Below are 17693 nucleotides of genomic sequence, written 5' to 3' on the forward strand. Positions count from 1 at the left end.
GAATCGAACTCCTGAATCGCTGCCTCACCAAAATCCCGAACAGCTGATCTCTCGAATCCCAAAGCTATTAATACCAAAATATCACTTAGTTCAAAACAATAATCCTCCTTAGGTTAATTTGACCATTTTACCCCTAGTCCAACTTGGTCCATATCTAAGGCTCAAAATCATAATATAAAAAGCCCAACACTGGATAGGCTTCCCAAACCAACTAGTGGCCCACTAATGGCCCAATTTGCTAAATTAGGCCCAATCCCTCTTATGGGCCTTACCCTAAGCCCAAACATCTTCTTAGCCCACAATATCTGACTCATGATGGCCCACTAAGGCCCAAAAGACCAAAACCCCCCTGCATAGCCCAAACTGAGGCCCAAAATCCATAAGGCCCATAACTGATGAGTACATTGGGCATACTCCTATGTACGCTAAGCGTAATAGCCAAATGGTGCCTACGCTGGGCATACCTACTTGTACGCTCAGCGTACTCCCCTGTTAAGTCATTTTCCCATTAAGTGCTTAATAATCAGATCCAAAAGCTACAATCACAGATCCAAGTCCTTTTCAACGTCTCAATCCATAAAGTCACTGACTTGGTGACTTTGCATGACTCTAATAGGCCCAAACTCCAAAATAACATTCCATTCTCATACAAATGGTCATAACTCATGCATGACTCCAATAAGACATTCAAGATGGAAACTTTTTGCCTTAGAGACTCATTGTAAACTGAGAGTGGCAACTCGAAGTCCAGAAATCGGATTTGAACCATAAAGTTCTATACTTAGGACCAAGATGACTTCAAAATCAAGCTACACTAGATCTAAGCATTCTTGAGGAAGGTTATGAACTTTATACCTCCAAGGAGTTCCAGATGACGATGCTACCTAGATCTATGAGCTCCAACTTCCCAAGTTCTTCCTTGCCAACTTCTTCTTTTCCTCTTCCAAGCTTACACCACCAAAATAAGGCTCTCAAGGTCAAGATCACCCAAAGATGAAATGATGAGACATTTTAGGGTTTCTCTGAGGTTGGGGGTGGCTAATATAGAGGCTAGGGTTGAGCCATAATATTCCTTATATAGTGGTCATCCCCAAAATTAGGGTTTAGGATCTCTGAGAATACGTTGGGCGTACTTCTCGCACGTTGGGCGTACTCCTCCTACACCCGCGGTCATTTAATCTTCTACATTGGGCGTACCCCAACTTATGCTAGACGTACTCGCCCAGTTGCCAACTTTTTCATGCTTGGTCCTTTCTTGCCACTTCCTTCCTACCCAAAGGCCAAAAGTGATATAATTCAAATCCAAGGGATGAATATGAAGCTACTTGAAAAATAGGATGTTACATAATTGGTATTAGAGAGAGGTGAAGATGGTGCCAGTTTGAGAGTCGGTTTCAAGAAAAGTGTAGCCTTTCGTTGTGGGGCAGATGCAACATGAATCGAGTTCCATTGAAGGGGTTTGATTTCGTTTTGATCGCAAGCAACCACGATTTTTTTTATCGAGCTTGTTCTAAGGTAGAGAGACACTAACCAAATACGCGGAATAAACAAATGGGAAGATATGAAGCAGATAGATTTGATTCGGTTTGTTTTGCAGGTGACGGAAGACGATAACGATGGTCTTGACCTTGTCTTGTTTTTTGGTGGAAAAGTGCTTTCGGAACAAGCTTGATTAAAGAGGTCTAGGTGGTGAAAAGAGATAATAGGATGTTGATCGGGGTTGAAGAATTCTCTAGAAGGACATAGAGATTCGGGGGGTGATTGTTGGAATCCTAAGTCGACGAGGACTTGGAGATCAAGCGATCTAGTTTATGGCAAGTTTAGTTTATGGAAAGTTGGTCATAAGTTTCCTATTCTAATACAAGTTGGTTTGTTAGACTATATATACATGTTCATAATCGAGAATATGATAATGAGAATAGATTGTGAAAACATCGGTTTTGAGTTAGTTTCCGATTAATCAAAGAGTTTTTGGTTATTTTTGTTTTGCATTCTTGTTTTCTAAACTTTACAAACCCTCATTACTTTTTTATATTTATTTTATTTCACTATCATAAATGAAATCGCCTTCCAACTTTGAGTTCCAGTAAGTTTTGTGAGATCAAAATTAACTCATTTATATTTTAATTTTTATTAGAAATATGTTAATATTAACAATAAAACATGTAAACTTCAACACATTAGCCACAACTTGTGGATGTTAGAGATCCTAAGATTACACAAAATAAAACATTACTTTAACTTGTAATTTTAAAACATACAAAAATGTCTCAAACATTCAGTTTTCCGTTCAAAAACTATATATACTTCAAGAGAGGTAAGATCGGATCGGATCTCGATTTTACGATCCTAAATGCAATCTTACCTGAAATACGATTAACATACGTTCTGAATCATTTTTCAAACCTAGGATTGAAGGATCATATAATTTTACGATTAAGATAATGATTTTGACAACTTGATATATATATATATATATATATATATATATATATATATATATATATATATATATACCTTAATAAGCATTTAGCCTCCAATGCTAAATTTTAAGAGGTACACCCCTAACAACATCATATACAACAAATTTATGCATAACAAAAATCTTATCTCGTCAAAATTATGTGCAAAATGAATCAGTCAAGGCTATCTGCAAAGAATCAGTCAAAGCTAAACCTATATTCCTTGTTTTCGACATCTATTGAATCAGTCAATATGAAATTCACTTTATAAATCATCTCCTCTGTTGAAGATGTTCTCTTTATCATCTTTCCTCTCATTAGGGATTCAGAACCCTAAACTCATCTCTCAACCTACCACCAGCACTCTTCTCGATGGTGTTGATGTGTGTATTAAGATCTAGCTATGCTCACCAACATCATGGATTTTTTTTTCTGATTTAGATTTTAACTTGGCTTGCAGGTATAGATGCGACGAAATTTTCATGGGAAAGCATAGTTAGGGCAGTGGTCTTCTTTTCCTTAGGTTATCATATTCATTTTTGAGTTTCATAACTCTTCCCTCAATTTGGGTTAATCCTAGATATATATCATCACTACATCACCAACACATCTTCACTACCCTCGCCCGATGCTTCCAACCCACGATTTCTAATGAAGAGGCAGATGTATGTCCACAAAAAATGATTTTATGGTTTTTAAAAGGATAAATGATTTAGTTGGCATTGCGAATCAAAATGAAAATCTTGAACGATATCTGGTATGATTTCGTTTCTTGATGTAATTTAAGGAATGATGTTTTGCTCATGGTTTTCTTCTACGTATCTGATTCTAACACTTTTTTATTTTGTGGAAAGATTATGTTCTAATTCTAACAATTTTTGATTTTGTAGGTTGTTACTGGATCACCATCAGCCTTGGCCATCTACGACCATCCCTGCTGATGTATTCCTGCTGAGGTAATACATCAATACTTCTTTGTCTCTGAGGCTTATCTTTCGCCAAGTATCTTTAGTATTTTTCTAATTCTCTATCTTATCTATGACTGAGTACTTGGTGCAGATAAATCTTCCCTTTAACATGGTTGCGTTAAATTTTGGTTAAAAAAATTATTTTGTAATTACCTTTAAATGTTAAACAATAATGGATTTTTTGTTGTTTAATTATCTTTGATAGGTTTGTATAAATTGTCCTCACTTTGGTAAATAGGGGAAAGTTTGTGTGGTCTGAATATAAGAACAAATGAATTATTGTCTTTTCTTTTGCTATTGTCAATTATTCTTCCCGTCGATGGCTAAGTGGGCTTGGAAGATGTCTATGTGATCGAATTAGGTGGGATAGTTGGTATTACTGCTCCATGAAATTACTTTTGCATTATTTTTCTCAATAGTCGAATGATTATGTATGTGACAACCCGAACCTTTTTCCGTTTCCGATATCCTAATTTCGTTAATAAAATTTGAATTTTATTAAGTTTCCATCAAAACTTCATGGTTTAGAAAATAATCTAGTCTTATATAATTAAATTTATATAAGCGAGTCGGAACCAAATCACGTGAAAATCAGTTTTTGGCCTAAGTGAGTGTATGGCCGCACACCTGTGTACGGCTGCACACCCGTGTACGGCCTCACACCCGTGTACGGCCGCACTCAGGTGGACCCCACCACTAACCATACCCCCAACCTATAAATACAGGACCCCCACCCTCATTTGAACACTCTTGGCCGAAAACACTCTCATTCTCTCTCTAGAACTCGTGACTGTAGACCCCTCAAACACTCTAAACCTTCCGAAAAACATCGAAAAACACCATTAGGGATTCATTTCGGAGCATCTAGGACACGTATTCACCGATTCCAGCACTCTTGTTCTTGAGTGTACGGTCGTACACCTTAAACCTCATTGACCGTACACTCATCCACAGTCGTACACCTTCAAAGGCCATACACCCATAAAAAAGGAGTTCACGGATGAACACCCTTGTCCGGCCGTACATCCTGTTCACGTCCGTACACACCTTCTAAGTGGTGAAAAACCCATTTCCTCAATTCAACCAAGTCCCGGTAACATTCCTTAGCTGAAAGTAAGTGTTTTCTAACACTTTATTTAACGAAATCGCTAATTTAGATAAATATATGTATTTATTTGATATTAGGATTTCGTTAAGAGCCACGTACAACAACTCGACGATCTTTCAGTTCAACGTTTACACACAACAAAAATGGTGAGTTCATACCCTTATATTTTTCAAGTTTTTACTGTTTTCAGGGGGGAATACAAGTAAAAACACAAGTAATCTTGTGTTCAAAAATATAATTTGGTTTATTATATTTTCCTATCACTAGCATAGATTGAACATAGAACTTACAAGACATGGTAAACATTGTCACTACTAGACTTGAAATCAGCTTACAGAACATGTTAGAATACAAACATTGCAAAAACAAGTTTTCAAAAAAAAGGAAACAAACTTATGAATGATAAAATAAAAGATATTATTTTATAAGGATTCATGTTAATAGCAAAAAAGGTTTTCATAGTATTATTAGTGAATTCGTTGAGAGAACTACAGTGTGAGACGCCTTGCAAACAGAGTCTCCTAGAGGGAGAGTGTGAGTTTGTGTATAGATCTATACGAGACTAACAATTCCGCACTCTGACTATTAGCTACAGTCAACCGGGGGTGCCAAACGTTTATTCAATTTTCGACGTCCGAAGTATGTCGTTTGGTATTCGTCCATTAGTATGGTTATAAGAATCCACAGGTGAAACAACGACTCGTTCACGTAATAATATACCTAACAAACAGTCAACATGGTTAGTAACTATGTGATGACTTAGTATGTACATCAGGTTAATATGAAATTAACATTCGACTTGCAGTGGGATGTGTGATCTCCGTTTCATTTCCTATTCCTTGTTTGGTTGTGGGCTTAGGGTAGAATCACCCAATCAACTGTTTGTTTGATATAGAATTCTATAACTCGTATATACTAAGTGATCACAGGAGGGTATTAACAACACTTTCGGGATACAAAACAACACGTTATCAACTAGTTTTATTTATGTAATAAGACTATTATGCATTACTAGTGGTAACCAGGGTTTTTCAAATACAACAATGCTTAAACAACCTAAGTATGGTGGATACTTGTACACCACGATTTGGAACATATAATTTAATAACGTACAATTAAGGAAAATATAGGATTTTCCTAGGTAAACATCGATATTTTACAAATAGTTGGTTATTATTCAACTAACGAACATTCATTATTATTTCCATGACTCCTTAGTTTATGCATCCAGGTTACGAATGAAGAATACCTGATAGACTGTGGAATGTGTGATTTCCGCCTTATTCCCTGTTCCTTGTTTGGTTTTGGGTTTAGGGCAGATCCACACAATTAACTGTCTATCCAATATTGGTTTATACATAACTAGTATGAACTAAGAAGTCATAGAAGGAATGGGTTAATCATGCTTTTCATAAGAAAATATTGGACTTTCTTCAGGACCAATATCAACAGATATCAAAGGACCAATACAGTTAACTTTGTAAGTATCTAGTGAATACTTCAGGATTACGTACATGAGGATCCGACCAGTGGGATGTGTGGTCTCCGCCTCATTTCATGTTCCTTTTTTGGTTGTGAACTTGGTGCAGAACCACACAATCGATTGTTTGTTCGATATGTATTGAATATGATTTGTATACACTAAGTATTCACAGGAAGAACTAACAAGAATCATTTTTTACTTAACATTTACTATATCAGAAAATGTAAGGTTTTTTAGGAGGAACATAAAATACTTTTTGAAAGAACAAAGAACAATTTTCTAAAACAAAACGCTTATGAACTCACCAGCTTTATGTTGATACTCTTTCAAAACCTACTTGTATTCTCAGGACACTAGTAGACAGATACACACACCGAGTTCAAGAAGATGGAGCATAGTAGCTTCGAGTCTTTACTTGTTATTTACTTTTGGTGTCAATCATGTATGAGTCAAATGCAATGTAAGCACATTACTATTAATACAATGGGTGTTGTTGCTTTGATTACTATTATTCAATTATTGTGATACTACACATGACGCCCTCCACCCCCGAACGTTTCCGCCGTTCTGATTTGGGGGTGTGATAATGTAACAACTATGTAATCCTTATTAGGTGAAATCGGTACATGCCCTTCATAGAGGATTTGATGAAATTATTTTTCTTAGCAGGTAAGGTTACTATTATAACACATAAAAAGTTTATGTGTAGTTTACATAACTGATCATGCTTTTGTTCTTTCTTTAGGACCAACTAATTTCTACCTCATTCATGTTAGTCGTGTACCAGTTAGGTGTTGTTGGGGAACAGGTAATGAATTCTGAATGGCTTACTATTTATGTTTGAAGAAATGGGAAAATCTTATACTTTATGATCATTTGCATTATTCAATACCCTTTATAATGTTATCCGATTGGTTTTCCCCATAAAACTAAGCCTGCAAAATAGAATGTTCAGGCATTGAGGCGTTGAGGGGGGGGGGGGGGGGTGGTAAAGTGGGCAGCTGCACAGGGCCCAATTTTTTTTCATTATATATTTTTATTTAAAAATAAAATTATAATAAAGATAAGGGCTTTTATTTTCTTGTTCGTCGTGGGCCTTTTGAGAATATTTAATTTTTTCAGGATCGGCCCTATGTTCAGGAACTGTGAGCTCTAGGTCTTACCCATACTTTTTAGCATTATGTTCTGCTCTGCTCAGATATGATGTTTTTCTCTTGTAGGTAAGAGAAGTAGTCATAGTAAAGTAATAAATAGCTGCCATGATTTACCTTGTAACCATTGTTGGATCAGTATGCGACTTTCTCTCCTCTTTCAATCTCCATTTGTTAAGGATGCATTCACACTTCATATATTCCATTTTGCGACACAACAAGAACACTGATAAATAGAAGTAGATTGCTATATACTACATTTAGTTTAAAAAAGAGTTAAACGAAAAAAAGTATAATTGTACTTTTATTGTATTGTGCTTACTTAGGATGGTCGGTTCATTATTTTATAGATTGTTTTATATGCATGTCCGGGAAATAACATCAGGAATTTAATGGTGGTGCTAACCTATTTTAACCATTGGTATAGCTGGATGCTACCATTAGATTCTATAGACTGAAGGTTGTCATCATGCATCGTTCTCGAACTGCTGAAGAGGTAGAAAATATTAAAAAGGTGTTTTTTCTTGTAATTCCAAATGGATATGTCAAGGGTCTCTCAAGTATCTGTGATTTTCTAGGAAAGGATTCCCTTGCTTTGTACCTACCGATTCCGATTACTTGATAGATAATGTTGATTGCTTGATCAACCTATGAAATCTGGTCAAGTTTTATACCACATGTGTGGGTTAAATTATCCATTCTTCTCATACATATTAACAATTTTAATACGGTAAATGCATGAAACAACATTATATTTTCATTTATAGTGGATTATAGGATCTTACTTTCTTTCCTTTTCATTATATCATTGTTATTGGAAGAAATGAAGCTATATGGTTATATTAAAACATAAAGTATGTTGCTATTTTTTGCTATTTCTATAATTCTTTGATTATTAGTTGTTTGCATTGAATTTAGACTTTCAACTAAAAACCTAGGTTTGAGACAATGTCTTGGTTGTTGTATAAGTAAAAAAGAATTTTTGAATTTTAAATTGCTCATGCTCCAGTTGCCCCTGCTAATTATTGGTATTATGGTTCCAGTCATCTTCCACTTTTATTTTTGTCATGAATTTCATGGTATAGAAGACTAAATTTGACTGTAAAAGGTCATATTACAAAATTAATTATAACAAATTCTTATAAGTCAACTTCGTCGGACTATGAATGTCAAAGAAAACTTTTTTAGTTTAAAGAATAGAAATGATGTTTGATTAAACAAACGAAGGTTGATAATCCATGCCATTAATTTTCTTGTAAGAAATTAATCTATACAAATAATGTTTAAATGATTTTTTCAATTGACAAAATAAACGAAAAGCTTAATTTATTTTGTTTTTAGTATTTTTTATGCCTATTTGACATGACAATAGTCCCCTAGACAAGACTTTTAAATTACACCATTCATTTTATAAGATTTCATTTTATACTAATATTTATATAAAATATCAAATTAACTAATTATAAACATATTGCTTAAATATGTTGATTGTCTGTGAGTTGCAAAGATACAAATTGGTTTTGTTTTAACATTGGAAAGTATTTTGTTTATTGAATTGTTGGAAAACTATGATTTCACTTTAAGATAATTTTATTTTTAACCAATACAATTTGTTTTTTTATTAACCTAAAATATCAAAATACTTGAAAAATGGGAATTGATATATAACTTATTTGAATGTCATGTTTCCAAAAGAAAACTAATATTTGACTTTTAAATTATTTGCCAAAACATCTATTTTGAAATATGATATGTTATCGAAATCAAATTAGTTTATTAAAAAAAATCAACTATTATCTACCCACTAAAAAGAAAGTCAGATTAAAACAAATTATTTGTGTAAAAGAACTACATATCTTTAGAAATTAATTTCTAAAAGAAATTATTCGCACTCATCGTTTGGCGCAGGTAAACGGTTAGTTATATATATATATATATATATATATATATATATATATATATATATATATATATATATATATATATAACAAAATTAAAATATCAATATATAATAATTAATAAGGATTGAAAGTAATTTTTTAAAATAGAAAAGAATATAAAATGAAAATATGTTTTAATTAGAAGGGATAAAGATGTTAAAAGTATTTAATCTTTAATAAATGGGAAGGGATTTGTAAAGGGGTTGGCTAAAAAGACACCCCATATTGTAATATAGACACCCTAATTAATTTTTTAAATATTTATAAAGGGATTTGTTGACTTTTTAAAAAGTAATCAATGGGGTGTCTAAGAGATATCTTATTAGCAACACCCTTTGTAAAGTGATTGTTTGATGTGATGTGATAAAAATTGTTATGTAATAATCATCTTTAAGTCCCATCAATTTGGGTTATTTTACCCAAAATCAAAATGGTTTGGTTTTGACCGGAATACCCGTTTTGAACACGATCACTATTGTGCTAGACATTCCTCCCCTATTTTAATCATTGTGTTGGTTGGAGACCCGATATCAATGATTGTTGTAATTATCGGCGTAAAAGACTATATGCTATAGTGGTGTGGGGCCGGAACCTATGTCAAGCGGTTGAGACAATATTCCTCGAGAAAAAGCATGAAACATGCTTAAAGGAACGATTAAGGGCGACCGATGACGAATGATTTCATCTATTTGATTAGAAGCAGTCCTAGACTTTGAACTAAATATTTCGAGATTTTTCAAACACATTTTGTATATCTTACGCCTCATTTAACAAAATGGTCAAATTCTTTTCATGCACATTGTGAAAAGATACAATTAATTAGCCCCATATGATGAAATAAAGCACATTTTCCGCACAACTTTATTCCATTTTTAAATTCAACTAGAAAACATGAAAACAAACTAAAAATAAGAGAGTCTGAAATTGCAAAGCTGTAGATGGCAAATTTCGGGTGATCCAGAAGTGTAAGTCTGTTGAGTGACAAAGCTTAGCCATGGCTGCCATCTGAAAATATATTACGAAAAGAAATAGATTAAAGATTTGACAATGATTGCAGAAAATGAAAACATTAATTTAACACTATCATAGTTATTATCAGCTTTAAATAATATGTAATACATAAGAATGGCATCCACCTTTAAAGAGACTCGGATTATTAGTAGATTCATGGGTAAGGCCGCCAAATTTGACTTCTGGTTAGGACATATTCTCCCGTTGTTGACTGCAATTTTGTAAGATCACGACCAATGATGTTATTCCATGACTTGTAATAACTTAACACATCTTCTTCTTCTTCTTCTTCTTCTTCTTCATGCACCAAACTCACCCCACACTCCTTTATAACATTACTAACTGCATTACCAATATCATCTGGATTCGACTTTAGTGTAATAGTAACATGGTTACCACATTCCATCTCATTCATCCCAAACATCCAATGGCTTAAAAACATCAAACACCCTCCATCAACCTCAACCGCTTCAATGTAATGTTGGTACATCCAGGTGAGGTTTTTTGTTATATTACATATTTTGATCACCGGCAAATTAAGAGTCACATTAAATCTAGATTTCATCACATAACAGAAATTCAGTCCTTTGAGCTTGGTAAAAGATGATGGGATTGTAAATGATATTGATGGCCCTGTGCTTCTATCCATAATCCAATTCGGCATCTCTTCACCTCCACAAATTGTGCTGAATATTCCAAATTCATAATACATCTGACAAATACAACAACCTTCATCAATCACCACATTAATCATATATATATATATATATATATATATATATATATATATATATATATATATATATATATATATATATATATATATATACACACACACACATATTCATGCAAAAACATATAATTAACTAGACCAAACCTGGATTTCAGATTCCTTTCTTCTACCAATGAAAAAAACTGCCATGCGCTGTCCAATAGGAAATTCTAGCTTCTTCCAGCCTAAACTGGATAATATCTTTTCCTCAACAATCTCCATTGGTTGGATTTTGATCATCCCTTCAAATTCAAATGAAGAAGTTCCTAGTGATCCCCGGTTTATTACCATCTTGATTTTAGGATCATATGCAACTTTTCGCAGCCTAGGCTCATCAGATTCTATATAGATTTGCATAAATTTTAGTGTATTTTGAGGATGCTCTACTGACGTCAGCATATTACACGCTACCATACTAAGTCTCTCAAGCCCAGGAAGGGTTCTCACACAATTAGGTAGGGAAACAATGGGATTGTAATCTAAATATAACTCCTTTAGCATGACTAGGCAACTGAAGTCCATGGGAAAGGATTCGTTAGACAAATTATTATCTGCAAGTGACAGCCTTACTAAAGATCTTGGTAAAGGAATCGTAAGGAACTTCAAATCACTTGGTATGGCCTTGAGAACAGCGGAAGAAGGCCTTTTTATGTTTTTGCCATTATTGTCAGCCTTGAGCTTTTCTGTTGAATCGATATCCCTAATCCCAATTTGAGATTCACCAAGATTACATCCCTTTAGCGACAATGAATCAACCTTCTTTAACATGCTTATAATTTTGGGAAGATTTACAAGCTTTTTGCAGTAGCTTAGATCAACAAGGACAAGTTCTTCACATTTTTCAATTGATTCAGAAACATCAAGCAAACCAGTGCAACGCCTAAGTATTAACCTCTCAAGTGAAGGGAGGTGGTCAAAGCCTCGAAGAGTACGGAGTTGTTTACAGAAACTTAAATTAAGAATCTTCAGTGATCGTAGCAGCCTTTTGTCTTTTGAGTATAAGCATAAGCATGGCCCAATCAATTGCTGAAATTGAGATAAGTTAGAAAAGTTGTGAACTTTATTAATTTGGCATAGAAGAGTAATAAACCGAGATAAGTTACCATTAGCCTCTCATGAAGTGGTTGTGGATTACTATAACAAATGTCAAATGATTCGATTTTGCTATATGACATGTCAAGAGAAACTAGATTCTCCATCGGTAGATCTGAAGGTATATACTTCAGCGGGAACTCATGCATACACAACCATCTTAATTCTTTTGGAAAATTCTTGTAAGAGCCTGTTATTTGCACATAACTGAGTTTTAGCAGCATCAGATCATCCATCTTACTCAATGCATCTGTTTTTAGCTCACACGATCCACATAATTTCTCTTTCTCAAGCATTCTCATGTCAAGGGCGAGGCCTAGAACATTTTTCGTACCCTAAGAAGAAAAGGGATGCAAAATTATTTTACAAATGTTATAAACATGTTTAAAGAGAATAAAAAATAACTAGAAGAAGTATACATGGCCTCTTACCTTATTTTGTTTCAACACTCTAAATGACTCCTCATGACACCATAATCTACTTCGTTCCCATGGCTTGTCAGATGATTCCTCACGTACCAGAAATCTTCCCATCTCTTGAACCAACTGATGCATCGTTAATTCGATGGTCATGAATTCGTTATTCCACCAAATATCAAGAAGGCATCTGTCAATAAGATTTGTGATCCCGGATCTTGTGTCCATATCACATGCATTTAATATTGTTTCGGTAACATCTCTATCCTCTCCAACAAAAAAACAACAAATATGCTTAAACAACTCTTTATCATTCTTGAATGGCAAAGAGTCATAGCTCGCTCTCAAGACATTACTTATAAAGGGGCCATTTTCTTTCTTTAGTCTGTCTATGTATCCCTCCCAATAACCTACATCTCGATTATGTAGAGACCTACCCAAAACTTTAAGAGCCAATGGATGTCCTTGACAATACTTTACTAGATTTTTTGACACCTCTTCATAATCTGCCTTGAGATTGTTGCACATAAATGCATGAAAACACAAAAGCTTTTGTGAATCAATCTCAGATAAGCCTTGAATCTTGTATGTTACAGGTTTTGGTCTAATGTTCGTTCTGAATAGCTCACAACTCTCTGTCAACCATGCGTCCTTTGTTGTTATTATGATTTTGGTTCCTGGATGAAAATCTTTGCTTCCAAGTAACGCATTTAATTGGTCGAGACTACCAATATCATCAAGAACAAGAAACGCCTTTCTATGAGCTATTGCATTCACTATCATTGAAGTGTACATAGAAACATCATGAACTTGAACTGAACATGGTTTTGAAATTTCGTAATAGAGTTCGTTCTGTACACCAATAATCCCATTATAGTTTCGATCACATCTTCTACTGATATCTTCAATGAAGGCACTTGTGTCAAATTCATGAGAATGTAACGCATAGACGTATTTTGCTATAGACGTCTTCCCGATTCCACCAATACCCACAATAGAGAGTATATCAGTCGTATGTGATGATGCATCTTTCAGCCATGAAATTATGAATTTAATGGAATCCTCCATCCCAATAAGTTGAGGTAGTGGAAACCTCGAGGATATGCGTAATCTACGGTGGATGTCCTTAACAGTTTCTTCAATTAACGCAGCCTCTGGCCTACCATTTAATTTAGTAAGAAACTAAGAACCATTAAACACAATCCAAAAAACTAACATGCCATGCCGGAGTATCATATTAAACTATTTTTTATTAAGTTAATTACATAACTATCATTATGTATGAACTTCTAACCATATAAGTATTTAATGTGCAGGGTCATACTTTCATCTATACAGGACCAAGCACCAATGTTATAGAAGTTTTCATTGATGGGCCAACAAGTTTCACTGTGTTTTTACAAAACCATCAAACTTAAATATCATCGTGGCTTTGAATGAATCTAAAGTCTAAACAAATTTTGAGTGAATAGGTATAAGTTAACGCTTGCTACTAACAAGTAAGAGCATTTATTTATCTTAATAACATATAATATGACTTAGAGTTAGAATGATATAAAAAATTGAAAATTACAACCATTTAAAAGTTGGTTTATTAATGAAAAGCATATAAAAATGAATAACAAATGTGTTAAAACTAGAAGAATGGTTAACCTACCTATATTAATTAACTTATGGAATCACATAATTGCAAAAACTATGTTCAACTTCAAGGATTTGTTTAACATTTATCCAAATTTAAATACATCAAAAGTACCCAGATTTGATGACAATGAAGAAACATATTGAAATTCATATGCAATAGATGATATTAACTTTTCATGTGCTAATTATGGGTACGAAAGTGGTTACCTTCCATTTGCATCTTTCCCTTTTAAATCAGCAATTTTTGTAAGCGCTTTATTCCACTGGTCCATCTTTTGAGCCAAATTACTTCTTTTATTTGCATCAGTCTCTGCCTCCATCCTCTGTCTATGTTTAGCCATTGCATCTCCAAAGCTACTTTGTTGCTTTCTAACATTGGTGGGCTCAACATGATAAAAGATGGGGATTACAAGATGATTGTATTTCATATGTTGTTCAAGGATCAACACCAGTTCATCAAGACACCAGGTGGAAGTAGCATAATTTGTGGACAACACGATAACAGAAGCCCGGGATGCTTTAATCGCACTCTCCAACTCCGGTTTCAGATCTTCCCCTGTTTCAATCTCTTCATCATCCAAGAAGGTATTGATATTGGCATGCATGAGGGCATTATAAAGGTGATTAGTGAAACTATGACGAGTGTCAAGTCCCCTAAAACTTAAAAATACGTCATATCCATGACGATGAGTTGATGAAGAAGATGAAGCTTCTTCAGAAATTTCATGGAGCATAACCATTATTAGTTATGTGTTTCGAAGCTTTTGAATCCCACGCTTTCCTCGCTTGTTCCTCAATTACAGGATCCCATACATAATGTCTCTACAGAAAAATTCAAATTATTAATAACCATGCTACTTAAATCTAATCAAACAATTTAAACCTCAACAATGATACCTTATATTCTACATATTGAAAATTTGAATTGTTTAAATAACAATACATTTCAGAAATAACCGACATATATACAGCTACATATTGATATAGAATCACCATATCATTGAGAAGGGAATTATCTAATAATTGATTACTCACTTAATTAGATCGGTTAACCTGTTTTTCTGCTCAAGTTTAGCGCAAGAAAATATCAAACTAATCTATTCAATTAACCTACAAAACCTTTATTTGATCTGATTAAACCAGCATAAACATCCGTAATATTTTCTAAACAAGTTCCATCTAAAGTTCAGTCATGTAATCCTCAAACAAATCAACTACAAGATCCACTATAACATCCTATGAAAGGTATTATAAAATGTATAGGCAATTTCCAAACATTCACTAGATGTAAACAAACAGTTAAAAGACCTATGGGAAATAAAGAATCTTTCCAAATAAGAATTTATCCATCACAAGATCTAGTATCAGAATAATATGGGCTTGTTCCAAATGATATGTTTTTAAAACTAACAAGTCACGCTGTTTCTAAGCATTTGATTACATAATCTATACTAGATGAAACTTCGGAAGTAACTGCACTTTACACAGAAGCATATAGACATCATCATCAGTTTGAGTTGCATGTAGATATTATCATCAATATGAAGTTCTGTCTTCTTTTTTAAAACAATATGACAGCATTGTTTTGTAATACTCGTCAGCCCATAGAACACAACTTCAAGTTAACAAAGTCCTTCTGTGAGTACAACCACCACATGAAACGATTGCCAAAGAAATGAAGCTAAACACACAAATGAGAAAGTGGCCAAAAGTAATCACATCTGAATGTACATATTATCCATTATTCAGCTAGGACGAGTTTTCCCTTCAGGATGCAACTATGATCATGTTAATGATAGCTCAATTATGTGACAAAGTTGACTTAAGTGACAAGTGAGTGAGTGACATAGGTGTTGCTGACCAACATCACAGGTGTTAAATGTACAAAAATATCCCTTATCAAAATTGCATTTGCAGCTCATGGAAAAACTAATTTACTTGATTTATATATGATCGCAGCACTAGCAAAATCCTAATCTAGACTCAAAGAATGTAACACCCGAAAGTACTTCAGAAAAACCAAGATGTCTTACGATTTGGCTTCAACAGGTCAAAAAGCTTTGTAAAGGGGTACATCATGCAATTTAGCATTATTACAATGGAATATATATTAAAGCTTTTTCATCATGAGTGTTAATCATAACGTTCAGGTTCAAAAAAAGTAATTGAGATAATCGAAGTGTCAGTCACATGTTAATGAACAAACAAATGAGTATGATGTGATTTACGATTGATAAGATAAAATTGTTGTGAAACTAACTTGTAAAAATGTGTCTTCACAGTTACCTGCCTACAGAGCTACAGTGACAACTGAAGAGTGAACACTACAGAGCGAACGGCGTGAAGTCGATCAGTAAACGGTGAGTCAATGTGGAAGGAAGGAAGAGGCGAGAAAGGAGAGAAAGTATGTTGGGTTGGAGTGGGAGGCTTCAAGGTATTCCTTCTTTTATAGACACAATGTTCTTGCGAGGTCTAAGTTCGGTTTAGGATTTGGATTTATTAGTGGCTGAATGTGTTTATCCGTTCTAAAAAGAAAATAATTAATAATAATTTATGGTAAATATGAAAATATAAAAATGCTTAGTTGCTTACTCTTGTTGGTCATTTCTTTTTGGATTCGATCATTTTTTTTATACAAAAGCATTATTATGGAACTATTTTATAATTGTTTAAGCTCAAATCCAAAAATTTTATATTATATTATACTTTATTATAATCATATCTTGAATGTTAGAAGTTATAAATTACAAAAAAAACTGTGTGTACAAATCAATTATGCATAAATAATTCATTAAAAATTAGAATTAAGAAAGATTATTAAAAAAATTCAATTTGGAGCAAAATAAAAAATTTTAAATATTAAATTAATGTATATAAATTAATTTATATTTTTAAACTAGACATTAGTAGTAATTAATTTATATTCATAGTATAAACATGCAATATAAATAGAAGATTAAATACATGTTTTTTTAAAAAATGATAATTTTATTATTGCATAAAACTAATAATTATATCTCCATAAGAAACTATTCGCCAAAAATGTATTTTTCATTGCTGTTATACGCTGGCACATATCTAGTTGTATTAAAGTATAAAATTTGACATGTTATACATAATTTGTTTATCTTTTATAAAAGGTATAAAAAAAATTCATGTAAAATACATAAAATATATTTTTATATATAATATAGTTTATTTATCTTTTATAAAAGGTAAAAAAAAAAATTCATGTAAATAGTGTTTATTTATCTTTTATTAAAACTATAAAAAATTACTCATAAGGTATTAACAGTTATGTTTTTCAGTACATTAGTTAAATTTTACAATATTATAAAAATTGTTGAACATGTGAAAAGTTATTTGTCAACCCTACACAAACGTAATAATTTAACTTTTTTAATTATTGATAATTTTATTCTTTCAAGTTTTATGCGATTTTGAAGTTATAAAAGACATATTTTGACTTTAGATTTGAGTATTTCGTAATGGTCGGGACGAAACCGATAATAAAGTTAAAGGATAATCACTTACGAGAGTAATCAACTTGTAGTTCCGTTGATTATTATCCTAATAAAGTTCTTAAAATAACAATTTTGTTAATATGATTTTTCGAATAGTATCGTTTTAGTCATGGTTTATCAAT

General features: G+C 33.1%; 1 protein-coding gene across 1 annotated transcript; it reads right to left on the reverse strand.

Annotated features, from left to right (window-relative positions):
* Window positions 1–9878: 9878 nt before the first annotated feature.
* Window positions 9879–16452, reverse strand: LOC145043102 (disease resistance protein RUN1-like). The gene is made up of 7 exons (XM_078991663.1): window positions 16334–16452; window positions 14255–14869; window positions 12419–13562; window positions 11999–12322; window positions 11001–11921; window positions 10249–10835; window positions 9879–10117 (listed from the first exon to the last, which is right to left on the reverse strand). Exons 2-6 carry the CDS (start codon window positions 14785–14787, stop codon window positions 10278–10280), a joined length of 3480 nt encoding a protein of 1159 aa, XP_078847789.1. The 5' UTR covers window positions 14788–14869; window positions 16334–16452; the 3' UTR covers window positions 9879–10117; window positions 10249–10277.
* Between the last annotated feature and the right edge of the window lie 1241 nt (window positions 16453–17693).

This window comes from Lactuca saligna, chromosome 1 (assembly GCF_052625555.1).
Source record: "Lactuca saligna cultivar CGN05327 chromosome 1, ASM5262555v1, whole genome shotgun sequence".
NCBI classification, from domain to species: domain Eukaryota; kingdom Viridiplantae; phylum Streptophyta; class Magnoliopsida; order Asterales; family Asteraceae; genus Lactuca; species Lactuca saligna.